The sequence below is a fragment of the Sarcophilus harrisii genome, chromosome 2 (genome assembly GCF_902635505.1).
Source record: "Sarcophilus harrisii chromosome 2, mSarHar1.11, whole genome shotgun sequence".
Lineage (NCBI taxonomy): Eukaryota > Metazoa > Chordata > Mammalia > Dasyuromorphia > Dasyuridae > Sarcophilus > Sarcophilus harrisii.
In genome coordinates, this window is record NC_045427.1 from 131,128,460 (window position 1) to 131,145,416 (window position 16,957).

The 16,957-nt window shown below is 37.8% G+C and overlaps 1 protein-coding gene across 4 annotated transcripts in view; it reads left to right on the forward strand.

Annotated features, from left to right (window-relative positions):
• The window catches only part of PSD3 (pleckstrin and Sec7 domain containing 3), a 580,732-nt gene that overhangs the window by 152,730 nt on the left and 411,045 nt on the right, over positions 1-16,957 (forward strand). For all 4 annotated transcript variants that reach the window (XM_031950819.1, XM_031950820.1, XM_031950822.1 and 1 more), the window contains exon 2: positions 7,948-8,056. In XM_031950819.1, coding sequence (XP_031806679.1) covers positions 7,948-8,056 — 109 coding nt within the window. The remainder of the gene's footprint in view (positions 1-7,947; positions 8,057-16,957) is intronic.

Below are 16,957 nucleotides of genomic sequence, written 5' to 3' on the forward strand. Positions count from 1 at the left end.
GGGGGGGGCTACTCTGGGGGTCTGAAAATGGGGTCTCATGGCGTGATCTTTGGACCCCAGCCTCCGCTCCCCACATCGGCGCTGCCCGTGCTTCTGCTTCCTTGTTTGTGAGACGAGAACGTGCTCCTTGTTCCGCCTCGCTCATCTTACGGAAGAGCCAGGCACATCCGTTCTGCTGAATGGTGTAGAAGCATTTTTTCCTTTCTTTTTTTTTTTTTTTTTTTAATTAAATAGCCTTTTATTTACAGGATATATACATGGGTAACTTCACAGCATTGACAATTGCCAAACCTCTTGTTCCAATTTTTCACCTCTTACCCCCCTCCCCCCCTCCTCCAGATGGCAGGATGACCACTAGATGTTAAATATATTAAAATATAAATTAGATGATGTAAGCATTTTTTAAAATTAAACATTAAAATTTTTTATTATAATTTATTATAATTTCTTCTACAATTTAAATACAAATAATTACAAATTATATCCTATTTTTACTTTGCGGTAAAAATGTTGCACCCTGCTCTCTCTAGCGTGTGTCAGTTGCTGCGGCTTGCTCCTTTGAGATATTCTTATATTCTGGTCCTTCTGACGCGAGAAGTGGATTGTTTTCATTAATTAAACTCTGTGACCTACTCCAACTCTTTCATTTGACAAATTAGGAAACTGAGGCCTAATTAAGCGGAGGGACTCGCCTAACAGGTTAGGGTTGGGCCTCCTCCTCTCAGATAGGCCCAAGTGTCAGGTAATGCTTAACTTTCAGTGGAAGTTTCTTAATTGCTAGGGTGAGTAAAAAGTGGTGTTCCGGAGGAACAAAGAAAGCTATACCGCATGGGTCATGAGGAAATTAAACGTGTTTGGTCATGTGCTTCTTGCATAAAGTATTCTTTTATGCTTGAGCATAATATAAGAATTTCTTAAAACTTTTTTTTTTCTATGGTTGAGATTTTTCACAGATTGGTCACCCGTCAATTATGTGGAATTAGCAGGATTTCATTTGAGCCTACATCACTCTGAATTCCCATGAACCAAAATTTCTTACCCCCTGGGGAAGTAATATAAGGTCTTGGAAGGTGGAGAATTGATTCCCCCTCCCCCCCCTTTTTGTCTAGTATCTAGTATCTTGCACATTGTAGGTGCTTAATTATCTCACATTTCTGCCGAATTATAGGATAAGAGACTTTAAGAGGGACTTACAGAGACTTAAAATTCATTTGTTTCAGTATTATCCTTATTTTAAATAATATTTTATTTTCCCCAATTACATGTTAACACAATTTTAAATTTTTTTCAAAGTTTGAGTTTCAAATTCTATATTCTCCTCTTCCCTACCAGTCAATATTTTAAAGATAAAGGAACTAAAGACGAGAGACATTAGGTGACTTGTCCAATCATACATATAATTAAGTGGCAGACTCAGTATTTGAATCCTCATGCTTGGACTCTAAGACTAAGGCTACTTTTCCTATACCATACTGGATCACTTCTTTTTATTAATTTATTTTTAGAGCAGCAAGGAGGTAGGAAATTAAAACCTCTTTCAAAAAGAGGCTTTTAGCATCATGAATTACCTAAATTATGGTTTTAACTTTCTACATTAGATGTATTTGTCCTCTTATGCCCTTGGCTCAAAGGCCAATTTGCTAGCATTTCAGCAATCTGTTAAGTTTTACATTCTGTCCTTCCTTTAAAAGGTTGATGGACAAAGGGACCATGTCTTATTATAAATCTTTGTGGCTTACCCAGGGCTGGCCTGGGAATGAGGAGGATTTGATCTCAAAGCATTGTACGATCATGGGCAAATTACCTGATCTCTTTCCCGTTCAACTCTCTTAAATTAGGAGAAAGAGGCTGCTGTCTATGTGACTACAGGAGTTTGATAAACCAGATTTCCATCCCAATTCAATCCCCAGATCTGGACAAGTTATCCATGTTCATATGTGGAAGAGAAGTAAGACATAAGTGAATTATCTGATTCCCTGAAAGAGCTCTGGACTTGGAATCAGGAGATTCCAAAAGAACTAGGTAGTAGACCTTCAAACTCAGGGCATCCCTGAATTTTAGAGGTGTATTACATTTAATTAAAAAAAAAATTCCTCTCTGCCTCAGTTTCCTAATCTGTTAACAGAAATAACAGCATCTCTATCTGTCTACTAGAGTTTTTTGAAGATCAGATGAGATCATGAGCTTTATAAACTCATAGAAGGCAGATAATTCAGCAAGCCAGTATTAAGTACCTACTAAGTGCTAGTCAGTATTAAGTACCTAGTATGTGCTAGTCACTTAACTTGTTCCTTGTTCCTTTTTGTTTTGGGGGGTACTTCTCTCCATTTGAGCTAAGGTTGGCCTGTATGAGCCTGTGAAGAAGTAGATAGTCTTGAATTAGATCAAGATTGGAATGCCAGAGGGGGGATCAAATATTGTCCCAGTGTGGCTTGTGAAGTAGGACTGCCATAGCCCTCAGTTTTTATAGTACTTTGTGACCAAAGCACTTTAGAATGTCCATCTCAGGATAAGTTACAAGGTCTCAGACACTGTTCATCTTTTTGTGTTTCCTGGTGATTTGAAATAAGAGTAAATTACTTCTTGTCCTGCCCCTCTCCCCTGCCTACTTAAAAATGGAGCTTTTAGCTCCATGTTTTACCTAAAATATGGTTTTAAATTTCTGGGTTGGCTACATTTATTTTTCTTTGTCCTAGGCTCAAAGTCCAGCTCATTATGTTAAAATTTTTTCCTAATTGTTATTGTTACCCAGCACTATGGTGAATAGGATGGACTTCTTTATCCTGATAAATTAAGGTTCCTTGGCCATCAGGTGACAGTGTTTATTTTGCTAACAATGAACTTTATGGGATCTGATCTTTAGAGCTGGAAGGGATTTTGGAAATCATATTAGTTTATTTTACAATCTGTTTATTTTACAGATCTGTCTGTCCATTTCTCTGTGTCTCTAGATCTACCTAGATATATCTATGCTTGTCTCCTCCCCAAATCTATCTAAATTTGTATCTTGGTAAAGTCCCATTTCAAGAAATGCTGGATGACATTACTTGATTTAGTTGTTTTAATTATTGTGGATTTAACAAATCTGAAATAAATCCCATGGCTCTAGCTCATTTCTCATCTTTGAGTGTGTTGAATGTACTTTCCCTCTGAGATTGACTTCCATTTATACTTGTGATGAAAAACTCAGGTAGAAATGGGGACACATATTCTATTGGTTTGGTTTTTTAAAATTTATTTAGTTCAAGTCACTTAACCTCCTTCTGTTTCAATTTCCACAACTGTAAAATGGGGATAATAGTACATCTCCCATAGACCTGTTGTGAGGAGCAAGTGAGATATTTGTAAAGTACTTAGCACAGTGCCTGGCATGTAGTAAGTGCTTAATAAATTCTTGTTTCCTTCTCTCTCCTTCTTTCACTCCCTTCTTCTTCCTTTTCTCCCTTCTTCCCTTCCTCTCCTTCCTTCCTTCCTTCCTTTCTTCTTCCCTCTTTCCCTCCTTCCCTCCTTCCCTCCTTCTTCCCCTCCTTCCTCCCTCTCCTTCCTTCCTCCTTCTCCTTCCTTCCTTCCTTTCTTCCTTCTTTCTTTCTTTCCTTCCCTCCTTCCTTCTTTTTTCCCTTATTCCCTCCTTCCTTTCTTCTTTCCTTCCCTCCTTCCTTCCTTCTTTCCTTCCTTATTTTTTTTCCTATCATCATTATAGATGAAAAGACAATACTGAAAGAACTTTGAGTTGTCCAAAAATCACACCTCTGGAAGATTCAGAGATGGGATTCAAATCCAGGTGATTTCTTGACTTCAGGCCCACCAGTCTTTCGCTGCCCACACTGTCTGCTCCTCTCCTCTACTTGTTGACCCCCCATTTTTCAGAGCCCAGCTCAGGTGCTACTCCAGCCACCCAGCTGCTGTGTTACCCTTGATTACTCATGTTCTCTCATTGTTGTGTTCTGACTACTATTTGACCTTCCTTCAGTACTTACGTTGTGGCTTGTATTAAAGTTGACTGAGTTTTTGTTTTATCCTGTTAGACTAAGGAATGACTTTCCCCTTCCCCCTTTTTCCTTCTCTTCTTTTCCCTCCTTCCCCCTTCCCCTTTCCTTATCCCTTTTCTCAGTTCTCTTTTATCCTTTCCTCTCCTTCCTTTTCTCTTTTGTATTCTAGCAACTAGAACAGTTGCTTAAGATTTTTAATTGTGGATTTAATGAATTAAGTCAAATCTACCAATTATCCTGAAAGAGAAATATTTCAGGTAGTGACATTAAAGAAATAATCCGAATAATTCAATTAAACAAGCATTTATTAAATACATGTATCGTGGGGAAAATTTTAAACAAAAACATACAAATAATGAGCTATCCCTGCCCTCAAGAAGTTTACATTCTACTGGGGAATAAATTGGTTTTCCCTCAATTCCTATTACAAACCATCTCTCCCCTTTCCCTACTTGTTTAAAGATCGGTAAGTAAAGCTAAAAATTCCTTCTGTGCTGGCATAAAAGAAAATGGGTACTAGTAGGTCTAGGAGCTCCAAGGGTGGCTAATATGGATAAAGCTCATTTTAATTTATTAGGTTAAAAGTCAGAGATCTTTTTTTAAAAAGTTACTTTGATTGTGACTGTTATAGATATTTGGTGAAAACCAAATTGCAGGCTCTGTAGGAGTCTTGGTTTCTTTTTGTGTTACTTTCTTTTTAAATGCTCCTTGATTTAGGGATTTTAAAAAAAATCATGCTCCCCATAATGAATGTGTACTAAAACATAGGAAGGTGTGTGTAAGTTGGTTAATATTGGTTAATTATCTTTGTTATGACTCCTTAGAATGTAAATCACATCATGAGTCATTCTAGTCATCCTGTGGTTATAAGCTAGCCCTATTCAGTTGGTCACAGGTTGTACGTGATTGTTGATAATAGTTCCACAGATAAAGCAGCAAAAATAGGATCATAGACTTAGGGGCTGTCTCAGTTCCCTCATTTTATATATGACAAAGCTGAGGTCTAATTAGGTTGTGACTGAGGTTCAGGTAGGTATTAAGTGCTAAAGGCAGGGTTTGAACTTAGGTTCTGTAATTTTAAATCCACTGTATTTTTCACTGTAACCATATCACAGGACTGAGTCTTAGTTTCCTCATATGTAAAATATGAATAATCATATCTACATAGTCTACTTTATCTGGTTGTGGTAAAACAAGCCCTCAGTAAAATTCAAAAGAATATGTTAATATGAGCTATTACTAATTTATCCTGATATTGAATTACTTTCTTTTTGGCATCCATATCATCCTGATGTTTCATATGGAACTATGTATATGTTCAAATAATATGCACAGATTTTTTTTACATGAATTACTATCGAAATAAAATTTTTCATTATATACTTGTATAATTGATTTTTTTTTTAACTGTTAAGTGCAGGATTTTTCAGTTACTTCTATTAAATGTATTCTTATTAGATATGTTCCATTTTTTCCCAGTCCATCTAATTCAGAGGTCTTGGGTGGTACAGCAGATATACTGCTGGGCCTGAAGTTAGGAAGATTTATCTCTCTGAGTTTAAAAATCTGGCCCTAAGTTAGTGATCCTGGACAAGTCACTTAATTCTATTTGTCAGTTTCCTTGTCTATAAGATGAGCTGGAGAAGGAAATGGCAAGCCACTCTATTTTATCTCTGCCAAGAAAACCCCAAATGGGATCATGAAAGGTTAGACATGACTGAAAACTGACTGAACAACAACTCCCTTAAATTCTCAATGAACATTAAGAAAAAAAAAGCCGTATTTCATTATCTTTGGATTCTTCTGTATTTTACGTTATACATTTAAAACATGGTGAGGAGGGATATGTAGGTTTCCTCAGTCTGCCAAAGTGTTCCATGACTCAATAAAATGCTAAAAACCCCGTATCCAGATTTTTTTTCACCCTCAAATTAGCTTGATGTCATCAGCTTATTTGATGACCTCCTGTATCTTCATCCAAGTTCCCAGTTTAAAATAAGGAAACAAACAAACAAATGCTAATAGGACAGAGCTTAAGAAAGAACTGCATCTATCTCTATTAGAAACCTTTCTGGGTGACAGCAATTAATTAGCATTTTTTCAATAGGTTATTGGACCAACTCTGAAATCACATTTCTTTGCTGAAATCCCATCCCCGCTCACCTACCTCTATTGTAGTCTGTAAGGATATTGTGGCCAACTTTGCCAAAGGTCCTTCTGAAATCCAGATGTGTTTTGTATATGTTATTTCCTGATTCACCAGTCTAGTAACTCTTTGGGGAGGGGGGGGAGGAAAGGAAATTAGTTTAATCAATAACATGACTTTTATTTAGTGAACTTGCACTGGCTTGTAAAGATGACCTTGTTCTTTTTTCACTATTTACAAACCATCCATTTGAGAATGTTTTGTACTTGCTTTCTGGAATTCCTTTTCATTGTGAAAATCAGTGGTTCATTCAACCTAAAATATTGGCACATTTTCAGTCTTCCAATATATCTCTCTCATCTTTGAGATCCAGCAAAGAAATGAAGCCTTTCCCAGTCTTCCTTAATCGTGCTTTTCTTCTGATATTATTCCTAGTTTATCCTGTGTGAAGCTTATTTATACATAGTTATTTGCATATTGCCTTTCCCATTAAACTGTAATTCTTTGAAAAATTCTTTGTCTTTTACCTTTTTTTGTCATTAGCACTTACCACAGTGCTTGCACATAGTAGTCTCTTTAAAAATGCTTGTTGAAGTAACAGTGTGTGATCAACTTTGATAGACTTAGTTCATTTCAACAATACATTGATCTAAGACAACTCCAAAATACGCATGATGGAAAATGGTATCCACATGGTTTTTCCCTTTTGTTCTGATTTTTCTTTTGCAACATGATTAAAATAGAATGAAATTTTTAAAATTTTAATTCTAGTTTATAATAATTAAAATGACTGTACATGGATACCTTGTATCAGATTATTTGCCGTTTTGGGGAAGATGGAGAGGAGCTAGAGAAAGTGAAAAATGGTAATCAAAATACGTTGAAAACTAAAAAAACGCTTGTTGACTGATTGAAAGTAGTTCAATGGCATGGTAACGATTATTAAGCATTTCTTAGGAGTCTACAATGCTAGGTATTAGAATAGAAATACAAAGAATTATATTCTAAGAGTTTGTAATGTAGGTATATATGTATCTACACATTGTGTGTAATGTAGGCATTTATATATATATATATGTAATTAGGTATTTACACATATAGCTATATAAAAGATAGATACAGGATATTTTAAGGCGAAAGCAAACTTGAAGAGGGGTGTGTGAGAATCATGAAAGGCTTCATGTAGATGCGATTTGAACTGAGACCTGATGGGAGTTAGGAACTTTAATGGGCAAGGATGAAAAAGAAGTATATTCCAGGCATTGAGGTAACCTGAGTAATGCACACAGGTTTAAATATATATATATATTTAAAAAAAAAAAAGTTGGTGTGGGTGGCCCTTACATGAAATATGTGGAAGGAACTAAGATAAAAATAAATCAGAAAAGGTTAAATTGCAATGGTTTTTAAATGCCAAAGAAGAATGCATATTTCTCCTAGAAGTAATAGGGAATCCATGGAGCTTATTGAGAAAGGATGTGACCTAGATCTGTGCTTTAAGGAGCTGTGTGGAAGATGAACTGTATCCAAAGGATTGAAGGAAATGATTCTCACTCGTGGCTCATAATATGGAACATCAGGGATGCCTGTTTTAGTGCCCAGTTTCATTGAGGGGCGTGCCTGAACATTCAGAAGCCACAGGGACTGCCCAGAGCCACTTATGTTATCATTAATATACTTAGCAACATAATCAGGACCTTAAACATGTTCTTGCTAGGGAGTGGTTTCCTTAAATATGGTGTATGATTTCTTGGAGAATGATGGATTTTTAAACAATAGAAGTTTTATCTCTGTTTTATTCTCATTTTGCAGGCAGAGACATTTGTTTGGGTTAACAACGGATCAGCTCATTCCAAAAGTGTTGCCAAGGCCAAGTATGAATTTTTATTTGGCAGACCAGAAGAGAAAGCCCCAGAAACTAGTAAGTATTCTCTTTCTTTTTTTTCTCACCTTGATGCTGAGACTAGCATCTTTGACAAGTTCCCTTCATTCTTGTGTGTGAACCCACTTACTTCACAGAATAGCAAATTTTCAAAAGAAGTCATCCAGTTGTGACCCATATTCATTCATTCATTCCCTCATTTATGCTTATATGTAAGTATTTATTTAAAAACAAATTTTTATTCAAGTCTTTATCATTGTTTGTATGACTCTTTTTGACCCCATTTGGGATTTTCTTGGCAAAGATACTAGAATGGTTCGCCTTTTTTTTCCTCCAGCTTATTTTACAGAGTTAAATGACTTGTTCAGGGTCATAGAGCCCAGATTTGAACTCAGGTCCTCCTGACTCCAGGACGGACATTCTACCCATGGCACCACTCGCTACCCTTTTATTTGCTACATCATTACAATCCTAACTCATATTTAAACAAAAAATCCTTCATTAATATGTCCAACAATGGAGTCATTTAGCTTTTGCTTAAAAGTCAGACAAAGCAGCCCATTCCACTCAGTTAATGCATATTCGATAAGCACCTACTATGTGCCAGCCTCTGTGTGTAGTTCTGAGGATGCCCTCAAGGGGCTCACCTAATGAGGAGACAAGATGGAAACTGTATAAGAGGGAAGGGATAAGATCTTGGAAGGTGAGGAAGGACTCCTGGGCTGGGACGGGAGGATGCCAAAATCGTGGCCAGTGCGGAGACTGGAAGTCAGGAGAAGAGCATCTGTTAGCATAAGGTGGCTGATCATAGAGTGCATGGAGTGGAGGATGTATAAGGAGGATGGACTGGTAGGAGGGAGGGGCTACAAAGAGCAGTAAGTTCCAGTGAAAGCATTTTATATTAGATTACAGAGATAGTAGGGAGCCACTGGAGTTCATAAAGCAGGAGAGCGACATTATCAATTCAGCACATTAGAAAAATCACTTTGGCAGCTGGATGAATGATCAATTACAAAGCTATTACTGGAGTCCTAATGAGAAGTGATGAAGGTCTCAAGTAGGGTGGTGACATTCCACTTTTAGAGAGTCCTGATTGTTAGGAAGTTTCCTGTTTTTTTTCTCCCCTGATATAAAGATTCGAGTCGAATGTATACTTATATTGTATTTAATTTATACTTTAACATATTTAACATGTATTGGTCAACCTGCCATCTGGGGTAGAGGGTAGGGGTAAGGATTAGAACAAATTGGAAAAATTGGAACAAAAGTTTTGCCAATTGTCAATGCTGTAAAATTACTCATGCATATAACTTGTAAATAAAAAGCTATAATAAAAAAAATAAAGATTCAAGTCGAATCTTCCTCTGTAGTTGTTCTTCCTAAACAAGTGTAGCCAATCAGTAATATTTATTAAGCACCTACTATGTGCCAGGAATCCTACTAAATGCTGGAGATACAAAGAAAGTCAAAAAAGATTTCCTGCCCTCAAAGAGCTGAAGGGGGAGACAACATGAACAAATAAGCTGTATACAGGATAATTTGGAAATAATCAACAGAGAGAAGGCACTGGAAGGAAAGGGGGCCATGTAAGAATATATATTCTTATATTGGTGGAAGAAGCAAAAGAGGCCAGGAGGTGGAGATGTGGCATGAGGGATAGCCAGAGAAAATGCCCAGAGTGGGGATATGGAGTAACTTGTTTGTAGAAGAGCAAGGAAGTCAGGGACATTGAGTCACCCAATGTGTAGGGATGTAGGAAAGCTGGAAAGGTGGTGTTGGGGGCGGGGAAGGCAGGTTATGAATCTCAGTTCTCCTTAGATTTACATTATATTAAATGTTAAATTTATATTAAATAGGGGCGTGTCTATTAGCATCAATGGAAAATGAGAATCATTTACTCAGGATTCTTTCTGTTTTAACCTCAATGTTCCAATTCAGAGAGAACTCACTTTATTTATAGTAAATTCTTTAAAAATAACACACAGAGCAAGACCCAAGTTTAAAATTCTTGCTAACTTTTTGGGAATTTGATGAGTATGCAGGGTGGGGATAACAGCTAATAGCATTACTGTGAGGCTTAGCTGGGATAGCATAGAAAAAGAAGTGTGAAAGTTTTAAAGGGCTTATAAATATTATCACTCAACTCCCATAAAACTCCTATTTTTATAGCGACTCTATAATACAAAGACATTTCTTTTCCATAAGTCAGATGGTTAGATTCAGTCAGTCCTAGTTTTACTACTTAATAATTCTGTGATTGTGGGCAATCCTCCTACTCGGCGTTGAACCCCTCAGTGTTCTCAGGTGTAAAGTATGGGTCATGGCCTACATCATTTCTGATGCTTTGTCTAGCTCTTAATTTGTGAGTCATAGTTTTCAAAGTTATTCCTCTTATACCCCCATGTTTTTCACTCCATTGATAATGATACCCTACTATATCCCTTTCACTTTCACTGAAGTTAGTGAAATTTTCATCTTCTCAGAGAAAATATCAAAAGTTTATATATATTCCTTTCTTGTTAATAGAAAATCCAAGGCTCTTTCTTACTACTCTCAAATTAATACACTTATAGTAATTTTTTTTCCCTTAGGGGAAGCGAGGTGATGCAGTGGATGTGCTGGGCCTGGAGTCAAGAAGCCTTATCTTCATTAGTTAAGATATAACTTCAAACACTTACCACCTGGGAAAGTCACTTGTTTGCCTCAGTTTGCTCATTTATAAAATAAACTGAAGAGGAAATGGCAAACTACTAAATGTCTTTGCCCAAAAAAGCTCAAATAGGGTCATGAAGAGTTGGATGGGCCTGAAAAATGATTGAACAAGAAGTTTTTTCTTCTTTAGTTATTAAATAATATTCCATATCAAAACAGAATAATTTCTTAGGTGGTTGTTATTTGATTTGCTTCAGTGAAAGAGCTAGTGGTAATCTTGTTTCTAGAGTGATATATTCCCCTTTCTAGATATTCATGGGTGCATTTGCTCATTGAGAAAAAAAAAAGGCATTTATTTAGTACTTATAGTATACAGGGCAACTTTAAAGGCTATATAGAACAGGCTTGTCTTGCTTTAAAAAGAACCAATTTTAACAAGGAAATATGTGATGCACTTGAGTTGCAGAGAGAGTGTTTATGAATCTAAGATGTGTATTTTTAGTGAAAAGAACATCAGGTAGAAAAGTAGGAGACCCAGCTTCTAGCTTCTCGTTTTCTCACTAGCTGTGTGACCCTGTGCTAAAAAGTAAGATGGGGGAGTTGGACCATGTCACCCTTAAAGCCCATTCTAGCTATTATGTTTTCTGACTCCAGAGCAGAGATTGCTCATTTTGCACTTACTGACTGTGTGATGGTGATGATGGCCAAACCACCACAGGTTGCCCATTTTCTTATCTTTAAAGATGGATACTGTCTATAGTACTTACCTCCCAGGTGTTGTGAGGCTCAACAGGGATAATTTGAGCATAAAATGAGATTGTGACATGATAGAAGGTACTCTGGGTTTAGAGTCTATAGAGACTTATTTTCAAATTCTGCTTTTTCTGACCTTCATCTCCTATACTTAAATTGCCAGGTTACAGTGAGCATCAAGTGATAGAATATATGTAAAGTACTTTGTAAATTCTATTGTACTATGTAAAGTTTAATCCTTTTAGTTTTTAAAATTTGTACTTTGCAAACTTTAAAGTACTATTACTAGGATATTAACTATTTTTATTTCTAGATACGTGTAAACTATTAATACTTCCTTTTAGAAATAAGCAAATGGACGTTCTGAGGTAATAGGATTTGCCCAAAGAGATAGCTAGTCAATGTCAGAAAAAGGGTCTTAAACATGGGTCTTGTGATTCCAAGGTCAGGGTCCTTTGTATTACATTCTGCCTTGCTGAAGATAGATTGGAGGAGTGAGTCTGGAGGTGTTTCTTGACTGGGGAAAGTGGAACACAGGCTATAGAAAGCCATTGCTGCTTGGAGGGGGAGCAGATGAAAATTTGCATCATCTCCTGGAAACAACCTTTTCCTTATTTTCACAGATTTATGGGAACATATACTTGCCCACTTATAAAAGCTCTCAGAGTCGCTTTATAGCATCCATCTGTTAGTCAGAAGCTGCCAGGAATGAAGGAAGACACAGGGAATGGTGGCAGAGGGGAGAAGTTCTGTGTTGCTGCTTGAACTTGACTGGCTGACACACCTCTCCCCGCATCTGTCTTTAAAAACAAAACAAACAAACCCAAAGCTTTTAAAGACAGGGAGTAGATCCCTGCTTGCTGGTAGTCTGTCTCCTGAGCACGTCCAGGTTCTGTGTTAGGAGCTGCCTTGTTCCTCTCCTCCCACCCTCTTTCCTCAGAACCTTAAACTGCTGGAGTAAATAAATACCCAGCATGACAAGGCATGATCATGGCCAGAGGCACACTGTGTATATTGACAGGGTATTCAATGAAGATTCAAAACAAGGCCTTGGAAGCCAGAAGCTCTGGGTAACCCAGTGGTACTGCTGGGTCCATTATTTGGCTTTCCTTGGATCTGGGACTAAGAACAGGCCAAGAGTTTTTCCCTGAAGCAGAGAATCCCAGGTTGGAGGGATCCTCAGAAAGGCCGGTTAGGACCATGGCAGGAGGAATTCTTGGCTGAATTCCTGAGAGCCAGTCAGGCGTCTCTTGCTCCCTGCTCACACAGTTACTGTGTAATTCAGTAGCTACTTTCCTATCATCCCCTCCATGTTTCCATTGTTTTGTCTCCTGTACCTTTTGGCCTTCTTGGAGTCCTCAGATCTCAGCTACAGTCCAGCCTTTCACAATAAGCCTTTCCTGGTCATCTTCTGTCTTAGGGCTCCTCTTTTGATCATTGCTCATTTAACTTGTATGTAGCTCATTTGTACATAGTCATTTGTACATAGTCCACTCCATTAGATTTGCCTATTTTTTTGTATTCCCAGCCAGGCCCATAGTAGACACATTAAATGCCTGTTGGTTTGGCGTAAGAAGTGATTTCTGTATTGACCAGACAGGTGGCTCCCAGTCATTGTTCCCTGGTGGTTTTATTCTTGCTTCCTGGAGCTGCATGGACTCAGGACTCTAGAAGGAGTTGAATCCAGTGGCCGTCCTGCTCCCTCTACCCCCATGCCTTTTTCTTCTCAGGTTAAGCATCCCTAGTTCAGGTGATCTGTTGTGATAGTTTCTAGTGGAGAATATTATGCTGTGTGATGGCTAAAGCTTGCTATCCTTGGGATTCCTCACCCCTGCTTCCTCACCGACAGACCAGACTATCCATAACACAGTTACACAGAATTAGAATTACAGTAAGGGAAGAGAACTGGCACTGAATCAGATTCTTCTGAGAATTGGGTGCTTGGAGATGTCGCCCAAGGAGGTCATTCCTGATGCTTCTCTAGACCTTACTGTTCCCTGCCTGTTTTGGGGAGCTGTGAAGACTCCATAGAGTCCTGTGAGATCTTTAGGGCTGTCAGCAAACACCGTAATGCACAAATGAACAAAGGAAAAAAGAGGTTGTTTCTGAATATCTAGATTTGTGTTACTTACAGGTCATTTTTCAAAATGTTCCAGTCTAATTTAACAAGATCATAATGAAATCCTGTTTGTTTCTATGTGTCTGCTTATGAATATTTTTCGGTGTACTTATTGGGACTTTGTTTCTATTCTTCATATAATGCAAAACTTCTTAAACTGTGGGTCATGATTTCATATGGGGTCGTGTGACTGTGGGGGTTGAAAAATTATGATTTATTATCAGTAAATATTTGATTCATATACCTATTTTATATATCTGTATACTTGGGGTTGTGTAAAAATTTCTCAGGCAAAAAGAGGTCATAAGTGGAACAAGTTCAAGAAATCCTGATATAGTACAAAATATAAATAGTCTTTTGCTTTTTCTATTCTGCAGCAATTCATATAATAAGCCTTTCATAATATTCTTCATCTTTGTCATTCAGTTCCTTCATTTTGCAGATGTAGCAACTCTTTAACATTCTTCCTGGTACAGTGGAAACATAGGGGATTTGGAGTTGAAGGGACCTCAGTTCAGTTCCCATTGTTTACCACACTTCCTACTTGTATGACCTTAGTCAAATTATTTTATCTTTATGGGCCTCAGTTTTTCCATTCCCTTCCAGCATCTGTGATCTTAAATAATTTGCCCAGGGCCACCTAGGCAGTTAGTATGTGTGTACTACATGTATACCATGTGAGAACACTAGTGAAGATTGGAAAAGCCTCCATCAGTGAGCTAGACAGAGTCCCTCTTCCAAAGAGCATCTTGAAGGTACCACTAACGGACCTGGAAAGTCATATAAAAGTAAATATGTCTATCTGTATCAAGTCTCGTGTAATCCTTTATGCCGTAACTCCTTCCCCTGCTTGTCTCCTCCCACTGGTTATAGTTTACAGAGGTCTGGAGTAGGATTCTATTTAAAGCATGTATTAGGAAGAAAAGTGTCTTCAAAATCATCTTCCATCAATTGACAATTTTGATTATATATATGATTCTTAACCTTTTATCATGTCATGGACCCCTCTGGCAGTCAGTCTTTTAAGCACATAGATCCCTTCTCAGAATAATGTTTTTAAATGCTTAAAAAAAAAAAAAAAAGGATTATAGTGGATAAAGCACAAGCCCTGAAGTCAGGAGGACCTGGGTTCAAATTCAGACTCAGACTCTTAACACTTCCTAGCTGTGTGATCCTGGACAAGTCACTTAACCCTACCTGCCCCTGCAAAAAAAAAAAAAAAAAAAAAAAAAAGAAGAAGAAAAGAAAAGAAAAAGCAAGAAAAACCAAGTCCTGCTCTGTGAAATTCCAAGGACTGTCTCCCTCGACATCATTCTCATTTGTATAGAGCCTCTGTTTCCATACTGGTTGCCAATATAATATTTGCCCTCAGAGTAAAGTAGCTGAATGCTCTGGTACTAAATGGGCCACGTTTATGCAGCTTTTTATTTGTCTCCTTTTTTTGATTTCTCTGTCTTGTCCTTCAGTGTCAGCCATCGGGCTGCCTGCTTTTAGCAGGACGTACCTATCTCCCTCCAAATTGTTATTTCCTTTATGCTGTGCTCTGGGAAAACAAATGTTTGAGCTTGTTCAATTCATGTCTAAAATAAGGCAGAATCAGGAGCATGAGCCGAGGCTCTTAATGAGTAAAATTGCTTGGGTTTGAATGAATGGATTTGGTACCAGTCATTGGAGCTGTTTGAAGGCTCCCTCCTCCTCCCACTTGGTCTCTTGGATACAGTGTAGGTAATTCAGGTCCCGATCAATGAGTTTCAGATAAAGCAAGATAGCCTCCTCCGTTTAAGGGTTCAGCCCTCTGCTTTCAGAGGTGTTCCCAGACGCTCTTTGTCACTCCCCCCCCCCCCCCCCCTCGCAGGAGTTGGAAAGGTTAAGCCTGCTGGGATTGGGCTTGATTTTGCTTGCCTGGTCCATGATTTCATCACTAACCACCTCTTGCTTATGAGCTCAGGTCGGGAGATTTTGTTAGGCCTCAACTGTTAGTCTGGTTTCTGAGATTCATTAAGTTAGAGAAACTGCTTTCACCTGAGCCCGAATCTGTGAGCAGTCAGACCCCCACCCAGATGAGAATTTTCTTAAGCACAGGCAGTCTCTGACTCGCTTGTCTCCCTCCCATAGGAAAGGCCTTTCAGCCTGCCTGCCCAGAATCCCCCTTCTATTCCGACTGCCTCTGGGAGTTTCCTTCCCCTTTTCTCATCCCTTTCCTGATGAGGTATTTTACTGGGTTATTTTTTGATGGAAGTCTTTCTAACATGCCTTCTTAATCAGAGTGTACTAAATTATATTTGACAAACAAAAATGGTCAGGTGTGGTACTAAACACTTTGCCAGGTGCTTGGGGAAGATAATAAAATTTAGAAACGCTTCCTCCATTTATGAAACTTAATTGGGATGAGACACAAACACAAATAATACACAATATGCAATATATTGTACAATATAGTGATAATATACAATAATAAATGATAACTGTATTCAAGAGATGCAAAACAAGGAAGGTACATGAGATCCTAGGAGCAAAGTCATCACTGGCTAGAAGTGATGAGGGGGAAGGTTTTTTGGAGACATTTAAATTAGCTTTTATAGCTAGGGATTACTGATTTTTTGTATCTTAGATCCTTTTGACAATCTCTGAAAGATTATGGATCCTTCCTCAGAATAATGTTTTTAAATATATAAAATACCTAGATTATGGGCCCTTTCTCAGAATATTTTTAAGTGCATAAAATATTTAGGATTACAAAGGAACCAATTATATTGACACACATTTTCCCCAGTAATATTTTATCTTTCCAAATAAACATAGTTTCCACCATTCAGTTTTATAAGAATTTGTGTTCCAGATTTTTTCCCCTCCCTTCTTTACTTCTTCCTTCCCCAAAACAATAAGCAATCTAACCATATTTCCATATTTGTCATGTTGTACAAGACAAATCAGACCAAAAGGAAAAAAAAAACACAAGAAAGAAAAAGCAAAGAAGCAAAAAAAGGTGAAAATACTATGTTTTCATCCATATTCGGTCTCCATAGTTCTCTCTCGGGATGTGGCTGGCATTTTCCATCCCACGTCTAATGGAATTGTCTTGAATCACTGCATCACATTGCTGAGAGGAGCCATGTCCATCCCAATTGATCATCACATAATCTTGTTATTTTGTAGTTCTTAGTTCCTCTTAGTTCTGCTTACTTCACTCAGCATTAATTCATGTAAATCCAAAATACATATTTTTAAAAAGTTCACAGACCCCAGGTTAAGAAACCTTGCTCAAGGATGCTAATATCAGCCACAGAGGGAGAGGTAAGATGTTCCAGGTGTCCTTTGTAAGAAAGGACATGAAAGTCAGGGATAAGGGCTTGCTTGGAGTCCATAGTACAGTCAGTTTGGGGACATAGTGCTATGAGGAAGTGTATAATAAGGAT